Genomic DNA, 12528 nt, shown 5'->3' on the forward strand with positions numbered 1-12528 from the left:
GATAGCATTTAATATACATATAATTAATACTAAATTCCTATTGATGCATTCTAGCACAATAGATTTGAGAAACATTTAAATCTCTCTCTCTCTCTCTCTCTCTCTCTATATATATATATATATATATATATATATATATATATATATATATATATATATATATATATATATATATATATATATAAGCAAAATTCAGTTTTAAAAAAATATCTTTTATTAAAAAAAACTAGATTTTTATATATAAATTTGTCATAAATATAGGGGAGGTTGCATTAAATTACATATATTCTGTTTTCATCCTTTCTCCATTATCTGTAATTTGCTTTTAACTTTGGTTGGAAAACCAAATGGCCACCGTATTTTGTTGGTGATCCCATTGATTCACAGGGCAGCTGTTTCCGGTCAGTTGACCCACTTTGCCCCCACCACCTTGGGCCGGCCCTGAGAAACATTGCCATTCCTCTGTCCTTCCCTGCACTTTATTCCATTCAAAATCCTCGATTCCTTCTTTTGTTGCTGCGAAGAACGAGGGCATGTCTGGAGAAAGAAACTCTCTCACTTTAATGTTTGCCTCGGAATCTAACTAATCTCACTTCCACGCATTAAAGAAGATTGTCCCTCTTTGATCCTCGTGCCCTTAATTTCTCTGGGTTCCCTGTCTTTATTACATATAAAGATTTCATATCTACACACGCCGCAGCAGTTATAAGGATCAACATTGTGTTAATTAACTCAGGGGTTTGCCGACAATACGTGTTTCTGAACCGAGGAGGGTGAATTGGTTTCGAGTAGATTTCAGTCTGCATGAATTGGTAGGGAGAAGAAATGAGGGATGCGAATTCCAAAAGCAACAAGGTTTTAATTTTACTTGATTGTTGATTCTAATTCATTCATAAGATGAACTTTTTCGAGTTTAATTCTTGTTTTACTGTATGGGTTTTTGTGGCTGATCGTTGTTTTTCTCGTCTTTGAAGTTCTCTTGGTCGAAGAAACTGGTCCGAAAATGGTTCAATATCAAGAGCAAAACCGATGAATCTCAAACCGATAATGTTGTTTGTGGAGGTACGTATCTAATAGGCGAAATATTTTCAAACAAAGTCACTAATTTTGTTGTTTCTTATTTGCACACCAACTGTTTGTTTCAATTCTTCTTCCAAAATTTCGGTAATCATTTCATGTTTAAGAAAAGAGAAGCAGGTAACTGTTTCAATTTCACTAATTTGGTAACTGAAAAGCTTCATACTATATGATCACAGGTAGCTTCTGTGAGAGGGAACCCCCTGCAATCAAGAAAACCAAAACAGGTAAAAAAAATTCTCAACATACTTTTTTCTCGATACAATCAAAGTCATGAAGTTAAACAATCCATCATTCATTGATTGGTGAAATGATTAACATATGGTATATATCACTTCAATGAACAGAAAAATCCAGCAGGAGTACAGAAGCTCGTAGGTGGTCAACAGTTGATCTTGACCACCCTCAGATCATAAACATACAGAACTATAGGTATCCTTAACTCATATTTATTCCCCCTTTTTGACTTTCCACTTATGATTTCTAATAATCATTTACTTATTTTCGACCTTTGAATTCTTGAAACAGCATTTTTTCAGCTACATGGAACGTAGGAGGAAAATCCCCTTCCAACAAAATGAATCTTGATGATTGGTTACATGCTGCTCCTCCTTCTGACATTTACGTTCTTGGGTATGATTCAAGTTTCTATTTTGACTTATGAGATTTGAATTCTAGATAACTAACTTCAATTCTTGATTTATACCTTCAGATTTCAAGAAATAGTTCCTCTAAATGCAGCCAATATTTTAGGAGCTGAAGACAACGGCCCTGCAAAAAGATGGTTATCTCTAATACACAGAACCCTAAACAACCGTCCAGGTGGCGGAAACGGGTGCTACACACCTTCACCTGTTCCCGATCCGGTGGCTGAATATGATGCTGATTTTGAAGGATCAACAAGACACAAAAACTCCTCATTTTATCATCGTCGTTCTTTTCAAGCACCTCAAAATGAAAATTACCAGTCAACACCGCCGACTCATCTTGAGCGGCGATACAGTGTTTGTGACCGAGCAATCTTTGGTCCGAGACCATCTGACTGCTCGAGTCACAGACCGAGTGACTATTCGTCATCCGGTCACAGGCCGAGTGATTACTCGGCCAGTCACAGTCACAGACCAAGTGACTACTCGGTCTGTAACAGTAGTTACAGACCGAGTGACTACTCGTCTAGTCAGCGGCCGAGTAATTACTCGTGGAGCCAAAGACCAAGTGATTATGATGATTATGGCCCCATGGAAGATATACCTAATCCTAATGGTAATGGGAATTCTTTCTCACCAATGTCAAATTGGGGAGCCAATAGTGTTGAAGATGGGTATAGAGTGGGGCCCACCCATTCAAGTTATTGTTTGGTTGCAAGTAAACAAATGGTTGGTGTTTTTCTTGCGGTGTGGGTGAAGAGTGAATTAAGAGAACATGTTGGAAACATCAAAGTGTCTTGTGTTGGTAGAGGATTGATGGGTTATCTTGGAAATAAGGTATTAATCTCTATGGACATATTTTTTTTTTTTATAAAAAAAAATTGAAATGAAACAACGGGTATTGATTTTGTATTTTGTATTTATTTGCAGGGATCCGTATCCGTGAGTATGTTGTTGCATCAAACAAGTTTTTGCTTTGTGTGTAGTCATTTGACTTCTGGACAAAAAGAGGGTGATGAACTAAGAAGAAATTCTGATTTCATGGAAATTGTTAAAAAAACAAGATTTCCACGTGTCCAGGGCATAACAGAGGATAAATCCCCAGAGACAATACTCGAACACGAGTAAGCACACAAATTATCCTCCAATTTTTTTTTCTTATTGTTCCAACTTTTATACTCTTAATAAGATTCTGATAAAGCTAATTTCTACATTCACTTCAGTCGGATTATATGGCTTGGGGATCTGAATTACCGAATCGCCCTCTCTTACCGCTCAGCAAAAGCACTTGTTGAGATGCAAAATTGGAGGGCATTGTTGGAAAAAGACCAGGTATGCAACATCATGTTCTACTTTCAAACATTTTTGTCAGCTGATTGATTTTTAATTTCTTATTGCAGCTGCGAATTGAACAAAGAAGAGGGCGTGTGTTTCAAGGATGGAATGAAGGGAAGATATATTTCCCTCCAACATACAAATACTTAACTAATTCAGATCGATATACAGGGGATAACTTGCACCATAAGGAGAAAAGAAGAACACCTGCATGGTAGGGATTAAGGATTATTTGTATGAATGAATGAATGAATGATTTATATATAATGGAGAATTATTTGAATGTGAAGGTGTGATAGAATCTTGTGGTATGGAAGAGGTCTACATCAGTTATCATATGTTCGTGGTGAATCGAGGTTTTCAGATCATAGGCCAGTATACAGCTTATTTTGGGCTGAAGTTGAATTAGTTCATAGCCGTTATAGAAGAAGCATGAGTTGTTCTGGCTCTAGGATTGAGGTGGAGGAGCTTTTGCCTTATGCAAATGGCTACACTGAACTCTGCTTTTTCTAACCAATCACACCAAATGGTATGTATGTATATGCTCTTGCTTCCCTTCATCTTCATTTAATCATTTTCATCATAAATATTTAAATTTAAACCCCCCTTTGTTACGCAATATTGGACATAATAGTTTATATTGTGCATTGGACTGTAACCGAGACAGACTGATGTCAATGGAACAAAAATGTGTTACAAGGTGGGACAATGTCACGATCTCGATCTCTCGTGTGTGCAAAAGACTTAAATGCCCCCCTCATCCTTATCATCGAGAATTTCTCTTAAAAGCTTGTTTAGTCCGGTCCAATTTCATCCCATCTAACAAATTGCATTTGTTAGACTGGACGAGACTGAACAGGTTTTCTAAGGCTATTTTCGATGAAAGGATGAGGAGGGTATTTACGTCTTTTAACCATACATTGTCCGACCCTGTACCACATTTTTTGTCTCGGTGATATCGGTCTCAGGATATCAAATGCAGTACAAAACCATTCATATGTTAATAAACACAAATCTTGAAAATTCTAATTGTTTTTTTTTTTTGTTCATGTTTATGTAGGGGTAGATGGGGAAAATGGGATGATGAGAGATGAAAAGGGGTGTAGATAAGATAACTAACTACAAGATACAAGATGTTAAATTTTGTTGGTAGAATTAATTAATTTGATTTTGATGTAAGTTTAGAAATGATGACACACATGTCTAAGAAACTTGAGTATAGTCTGCCCAAATAAGGGTATGCAGACTCTGAAGATTCTTTAATTGTTGTTAGGATAGGAAGTAGAAATGAGTAGTAATAATGATAGCGATTAAAGCATAGAATATTAGAATTGGTTTGTTTATGGGGTATCTCTCTATAGCCTGCTTTTTCCTGTCTAGGATGAAAAGGACATTAAAGTAATTTTGGTGGGAGGTAGGTAAGCCTTTTGCAGAAACTCATATCGCTTTTGTTACTCCCTATATGGCAGATTTTTAATTTTGATTTTGATTTATTCTTTTGTCCTTGTGTTCAATTTTGGTAAGCAAAAGTTGTACAATGTTGGTTAAAGACTAGATATAATATATTATTCTCTAATTATATATATTGTATAATATTTTATTTTAGTTTGGATTTTATAAGTTAAAAAGTTTGTATTTGTTTGGGGAAATGGGAATTTAAATTTGTCCTTTTACGATTGGTTAGCTACCAAAGGGCAAGAGTGTGAGGAAGGTAATCATTTGGTGCTTTCACATGTTTCTCGATTTCTTCATTTTTTATTCATTGCTCAAGTGAAGCTTTAAACAACAAAACAAAGTTAGATCTGACTTATGATAAAGTAACACTCTATAATTAACAATTACAAAATATGAACTACTTTTTTTCATAATATATTGCTAATGTCAAATTAATTGTATTTTACTAGTCTTTTATCCCACTGGTGTAGTGAGGACCTAAAAAACGATAAATAACCTAAAAGAACAAAACCATGTAATATTGGTTGTTAGAACTCGTTATTATAGGGAACTTTGATTGTCAATTTTATTCAATTGAAATTTACTCCACTTTGTAATAAGAATCTAAATTTTTTTTAATAACCTACTAAATACAACTTAATATAAATTTTAATAACCTACTAAATACAACTTAATCTAAAAAACCATGTAATATAAATTTTAATAACCTACTAGATACATAACCTAAACAACAAATCATGTATTATTGATTGCCATTTTATGATCTTAACTTAATAGTATATAAATAAAAGTGAGAACTCTTTATTAACTAAAGAACAAATCATGTATTATTGGTTGTCATTTTATGATATTAACCCAATAATATATAATTAAAAGTGAGAAAAAAAAATTCTTTGGTTGGTTATATAATTGTTTTTATAATCCATATTTAATATGAGTTCATACAACTGTTTTCGTTTTTTTTTCATTGTTTAACATTTTTTTAGATATTTGATAATTTTTTGAGCTAAGTTAAAGTCGGATATTATTATTAAGTTAAAGTTTTTTTTAATAACGTTAAAAGTGCCCCTTAAAATTCTTAAATCTTTGTTTATCCATGTAAAGATTTTATTGGATTGTGGGGATATTTTAAAAATTGATCATAATACCCCTATGAACTATAAAGTTAGGATGATTTCATAAATGCTCAAAACTTATTTAACACTTTAAAGTTGCAATGTGTCACTTGTACAACACAAAAATCGTCAATAAATATCGGGGTTGGCTAAAAAGACACCTTATATTGCAATATGGACACTCTAATTAATTTTTTAAATATTTTTATTGGATGAAATTGCATTGTTTTCTAAAAAAACTGATTATAAACAGTTAATTATTGGTTGACTTTTTAAAAAATTGTCAATAAGGTGTTTAAGAGATGTCTTATTATCAACACCCTAAAAATCTTATATGAACACCACAAGATCAATGAATGTAAGAAAAAACATTGATCATGATTAATCTTAAAAATTAAAACAAAAACAAATCACTTATGGTTGTTATTTGTTAACCTCAAAACAAAAGAAAAACCATCAAATCAGGCTCGATTCTCTAGATATGCTTCATTTCCTTCATGTTTGTTGGATATGTGGTCCTTGTTCACAAATCAATCAACTGTTGTTTTGTTTCTTTAGGCCAAATGCAACCGGCAGACAAACTTGTGGGATGTCATTGCCGTTGTGGTGTGACTTGCTCCAACCAATCGGCAAGATAGTGTGTTATTTGGTAAAAAAACAATATTGACCCAACAAATTTGTTAAATATTAATATAACATTTATTATATATTAAAAGATTTTGTTTTAAACACACACATACATGTTTACAAATTTGCGGAATAACCTACAAACGAACTAGTTTAGACCCATCATGTAGTAAGACCAACCTAGTTAGACCTATAATGTTATATAGTTACACCCATCTTGTGACTTGTATATTCTTAATATAGTCACATGAATATATGCCCTAACTAATGAGAAGCTCTCGAACTTTATGCGAAAGTTATCCTTCTCATACTATCAAAGCTAATGATATCTTAGATTATCCGAGTTTTTTTTTATCAAAATTGGATGATTGAAAAAAGCATTTACCATTCTAGTGTGTATTTTTAAAAATATTTACCAAATTAGTACTATCTCTATCTAATATCTAATATTTGTTGTTTATTCTTCAAATTTAATCTTAAATATTTTTATTAGTGTTATATATTACATAATAAAACTTATAATAATGAAAAGACATTTAAAACACGATCCATTCATATATTTTATTTCAAATATTATATAACAAAAACAAAAATATTTAAAGTCAAAATTGAAAAATAAAGATTTTAAAAATCAAAAACAAACAATAAGTATGAGATGGAGAGAGTATTTCTTTTCATTTTTCTTTACTTTTCAGTTTTTCTTAATGTTTTTTTTTTTAAATATCCGATTTTTCTTCCTTTTTTATTTCACATGTTTACTGTTTTTTTAATAACAGTTTTTAATCATTTTTTATTGTTTTTTAAATAACAGTTCTTTTACTTATTTTATTTCTGTTTTTTTTTACATATCCATTTTTCTTATACAAACATTTTACCATTAAATATTAGTCATCATAAATTAAACATAAAATATAAACATACAATATATTTTAAGGTGTAAAAACTCCAATATTACACATACAATATTTTTAATGTAAAAAAACTCAACATTGTTTGTTAAAAAAAGAAAAACACCACAATACGTTCGAATTTGAACTAGTAATAAACCTGTAAAAAAGAAATAAAAGAATAGCCACAACAATACCATAAAATATATTGTCTTTTTAATTACCTTGGCTTAAACAGACATCATTTTTTATTATTGCTCAATTGCCAATAAATTCCACAAAGATTGACATTTATTCCTTCTTTAATATCCATACCATTTTTTAGGCTTGTTGAACGAGGACGATCTTTTTTAGTCCATAATAGTTCTAAATTTAGAAGTAATTCATTAAATAGTGATTGTTGTCAATACGCTTCACGTTTGCAATCAATTCAATCTACAAAAATATAATTAAAAAAATTATGATAAAATTCGTCTACAAAACAATTAAACAAATGCAAAAGTTGATCAACAATTCATCCTAACTAGTTGTGGTAACAACATAATCCAATTGTAGAAAACTGAAAAAAGAAACGAGCAGGAAGAGTCGAGAAAAGCTTTACATACATTGAAACTGTGTTGGGTATGAATCGATTGCTGACGACAAGTTGGGGAGTCGGCAGGTGGCTGGTGACAGGTGGAGGAACCCGCATGTGGCCGACGATGGGTGGAGGAGGCTGCAGGCGAAGGAGTGACAATGAAGTGACGGGAGTAGAGCCCTAGTTTGACTGTTTGCTTTTTTTATTCGGCGTCCTCATTCTGGCGTAATCAACAGAAATGTGTTTTTTATAATAATAATAATAATAATAATAATAATAATAATAATAATAATAATAATAATAGTTTTCAATTTAAAGTAATACTATTTTGGTAAATATTTTGAAAGGTATGTTAGTTTAGTAAGCAGTTTTCAAATAATCTTTTTATAGTTAAAAACTTCAGATTATCTCTACCTAATCTTTGTCTTTTCCTGTTACAACATCAGTGGTGATGCCCTTCTGCACTAAACATAACCCCTCCTTCCAATGTTCAACATTAACTCTAACCACCACCACCACTAGGGGGCAGAGCTTAAACAATTAATTTGGGGGAGCCAAAAGTATTATAAATTAAAATTACCGTTCTTACACACAAACAAAAAATATTTTTTTTTCAATAAATAAACACCAAAAATGCCTAGAAAAAAGAATTGCAAATCAGTATGATGACTTTTAAGGTCTTTAAAATCATCAATTACTGACTTCGAATCAATGTTTTTAACAATTTCTTTTTCTGTGTAAATCACCAAGTTGATTGTGAGAAAGTTATCTGACATCTTATTGCGAAGACGGTTCTTAAATATTTTCATTGCTAAAACTCCCCTCTTTGCTGTTGCGGTAGAAACTGGAAGTGTCAAGTTTAACCAAACCACTCTATTAAGCAAATAATATGTATCACATGTCTGAGTTTCCACAAGAACCTTGCATAAGTCAGCAATAGTTGATACACCACTTAGCCCGAAATTCTTTATCATATCAATATTAAAACCTGCAATTGACATCGTAATTGAATTCTCTCTTGCTCCGTAAAATCTTCAGGATAATATTTCTCAACAAGAAGACAAATTTGATCAACGTTTATCACTTTATGGTGTTCTTTTGAGGCTAAAGTAGAACTAAGACTTACCAACTCCATCGTCTGATCATTGAATCTATTATTCAACTCATGTAAATGTTTCTCCAATGTGGATGTAAACAAATCTACTCGATAAAAATGTTCAAAAGTAACATCATTATCTTTCTTTCGAGGCCAGTATCGAATAGAAGTATATGGAGCATTCATATCCAACAAATATATTTGATGCTTCTCACAAAAAAAAATTACGTGTTCAAATAAAGAATCTCATCCCTTGTTTCTGAAATCATTTAGACCCTCCTTTGTTGCTGAAACTAACTCCATGGCATTAAGAATATATTGGGGTTTCTTTTGTAGAGCTTGAGAAAGTATATCGGTTTTTCCCATTACTTCTTTTATCAAGTGAAAGAATAAACACAAACTCAAATGATTTCATATAACAGGAAATTGCATCCACATATCCACGTTGAGAATAAGTAGCAGATATGTCATCAATTATTTCATGGAGAACAACACGAGTACAATCAAACATGTTAAGCAAACTGCAAACGGAACGAAAATGAGAATCCCAATGTGTCTAACCAACTCTTCTTAATGTCCCAACTTGATCCAAATTCGATTTCACCAAGTTCCAATAATTGTTTAATCTCATCTGCCTTTGCCTTTTATAACTCATCATGACACTTACTTGAAGCACAAACCACATGAATTGTAAAAATTAAGTTTTTAAAAAATTGGTGTACGTGAATAATTTCCCTTAAAGCAACCACCAAGATTCTACATATGAGCAAGTTTAGCCACTTACGGAAAATGTTGAACCTTTACCATGATACTCTTTAAGACACATTTAGAGAGGTCCTAAATTCATATAAGCTCGTCTTACTTGTTCCTTTAAATTAATTGGATAATCCCACATTTATTTTCGTTTAGCGGGATCTTTTTCTAGATGCTTATGATCCACTTCATTAGGATTTGATTGTGTAGCTTCAGAAGTATCATTCTATTGTTGTTTTTCATGTTCTTGATGTTATGGATCATTTGTTAAAGCTTTGTGACGTTTACTCTGTTGATTTTCATTATGAGTTTCTTCATCATCAACATTTCTTTTGAAAAAAGCATCAATGGTTTTCATTATTCTCATGATTGTATCTATAAAAGTCAAAATGGGGGAACAATTCATTCAATAAAAATCAAAAATTAGACAAACAAAAACAAGGCTCATTACTCGTCAGCTTATTCTAGACAACATTAGCAAAAATCCGCAACAATTCATTTAACAATGTGTGAAATCCTAATTAGCTGATTCCCAAATCACAACAAAAAATGGAAGTGCAATGCTAATAATTATGAGATCTAGAAGGGTAAAGTTTCCAACTTTACCCCTAGGAACCACCGAAATGGGTCCAAGTCCAAACCCTAGACTTAAATGAATGAGGGCTTAACAATTAACCGCTTAATACTCAAAGACAAAGCCTCAAACTGCAGATCTGATACTCTAGAGCTGGAAGACCACATAAAGTTTCCAACTTTACGCTCACACATGAGTAGAAGAGGCTCAAATGCTCAAAAAGGGCTTAATAAGGGACTTAAAGAATGCATGATGTAACGACCTAATTTTCACATCCAAAAATTTCATTTTTGATTAAGTGATTTGCAAAACATTTGTAACAAAATATCATCCGATCATATCATTTAATAAAAACATGTCTCCTATCTGAAAACCGAATCGTAAAAACATAATAATGTCAGAGTACAAATCCCAGAATAACTCTTAGTGCGGAAAACAAAGAGTGTGTGTATGATGTGCCGCTACCACGTCAGCTCCTTCCTTTTCGCTGAAGAGGTACCTGAAACCAAAACTGTAAACTGTAAGCACGAAGCTTAGTGAGTTCCCCCATCGTACCACATACCATACAATCACATAGCATACATACTGTCGGGCAATTTTGGGGTGCCCGACCTACCCGGTACGACCATTCTAAGGTGCCGACCTACCCGCACGACCATTCTGGGGTGCCGACCTACCCATGTCAAGCCATTCTGGGGTGCTGACCTACCCGTCGGTCCTAACAACCGACCCTCAGGTACTAATCCACCCCTACTGTAGCTATCACATATATCATAACATAAACATACTATCAGACATATTTGGGGTGTCTGAACTACCCTTCGGTCCTAACAACCGAAATAGGGGACTATTCCCCTCCTACTACCACTATCACATATAACATATCATGTCAGCATATAAACATATCATCACATACTGTCAGACATATCTGGGGTGTCTGACCTACCCTTCGGTCCTAACAACCGAACTCTACTACTATCACATATAACATATCATGCCAGCATATAACATATCAGGTAGTAGCAAACCTAGATGATATCACAAAGACAATCATATAACATACAACTCCTACTGGTGGGCCGGCATTGTGGCCGTAGACCAACCACTATTGGAAGGTAACTCACCTCGTAGTAGCTATAGATCTGTGCGGGAATCCTCTGACTGCTACCGCTGCTTCTCCAAAAATCCTCCGGCTATAATTCCTACAAAACACTTAGTCATACACTGCTAACTGTTCTTAGGGTAAAATGACCATTTTACCCCTGACCAAATCAAAGTCAAAGTCAACTTCTAGTTGACCTGACTCGCCGAGTTGGCTCGTCAACTCGCCAAGTCCCTATCCTTCCATTTGTCCTTATACCCGTCTCTACTCGTCGAGTTAGGCGATGACTCGACGAGTTTTCCTTCTTAATGAACATCGACTGAATCCTCATCCGACTCGCCGAGTTGTATGAACAACTCATCGAGTTCATCTTCAACTGATACACAAGTCCTGTCCTTGACTCGTTGAGTTGTATGAATAACTTGTCGAGTTCATCTTCATCCTTAAGAAGATTGCCTTGGACTCGCCGAGTCTGCTCATGCACTCGCCGAGTCCCATGAACTTCCAGAACAACGGCTTGGTCCAGAATGTTAGGTCACTCCCCGGGACCCCCCCCCCCTAAAACCTTTCCACACTCAAGCTGGGTCCTTATGACTCTCAACTGATATGGGACAGAAACCTTGGACTCGCCAAGTCCAAGAGTGGACTCGTCGAGTCAGTCACATCCTCTCACTAAATCTTCGATTTCTGATGTACAACCCTTGATCAAAAGATAGATCTATGCTTCTACAATCGATCTAGCACGTAAAGTTACAACCTTTACGTGCTTGCATGGGACTTTGAGCTCAAAAGGTCCTAAAACAACCTCTTACAATGCATGGGGCCTTCTTTGAGTGCAAGAGCCACTCCTTTCTGCCTTGTAACCCCTCTAAGGGCCTAGATCTGAAACATCAACCCCTAACCATGCTTGCAATCATGGTTGGTGACAAAAATGGCTTAGAAAAGCCCTAAAACTCCACAAAATGAGATCTATCAAAACAACAAACAAGGTATAGACTTTATACCTTCTGTAGACTGCAAATGATGCTCAAAATCGGATCCTTCTAGCCTCCTCTTGACCCTTCAAGCTTTTCCTTCCTTCCTTGGGTCACAAAAGCACCAAAATCACTCCAAATGTCTTAGATTGCTTCAATAACGGCTAGGGTTTGCTATGGTGGTCTTCTGGGAGCAAATGGGACGAAGGAGGCCGAGTTAAGGTGTTTAAATAGGGTGCAAACCTTCGGGTTAGGGTTTTTGTCCAGACAGGGCCTACTCGCCGAGTCCGGGACCCGACTCGTCGAGTC

At 34.3% G+C, this 12528-nt stretch overlaps 1 protein-coding gene across 1 annotated transcript; it reads left to right on the forward strand.

Moving 5' to 3' along the window:
• The first annotated feature begins 317 nt into the window (after positions 1 to 317).
• Positions 318 to 4642, forward strand: LOC111889084 (type IV inositol polyphosphate 5-phosphatase 7). Its single transcript, XM_023885219.3, has 11 exons — positions 318 to 855; positions 975 to 1062; positions 1257 to 1304; positions 1425 to 1509; positions 1606 to 1710; positions 1790 to 2561; positions 2655 to 2848; positions 2948 to 3056; positions 3125 to 3273; positions 3350 to 3588; positions 4120 to 4642. Exons 1-10 carry the CDS (start codon positions 826 to 828, stop codon positions 3570 to 3572), a joined length of 1803 nt encoding a protein of 600 aa, XP_023740987.1. The 5' UTR covers positions 318 to 825; the 3' UTR covers positions 3573 to 3588; positions 4120 to 4642.
• Positions 4643 to 12528: the final 7886 nt, after the last annotated feature.

The sequence above is a fragment of the Lactuca sativa genome, chromosome 7 (genome assembly GCF_002870075.4).
Source record: "Lactuca sativa cultivar Salinas chromosome 7, Lsat_Salinas_v11, whole genome shotgun sequence".
Classification (NCBI taxonomy): domain Eukaryota; kingdom Viridiplantae; phylum Streptophyta; class Magnoliopsida; order Asterales; family Asteraceae; genus Lactuca; species Lactuca sativa.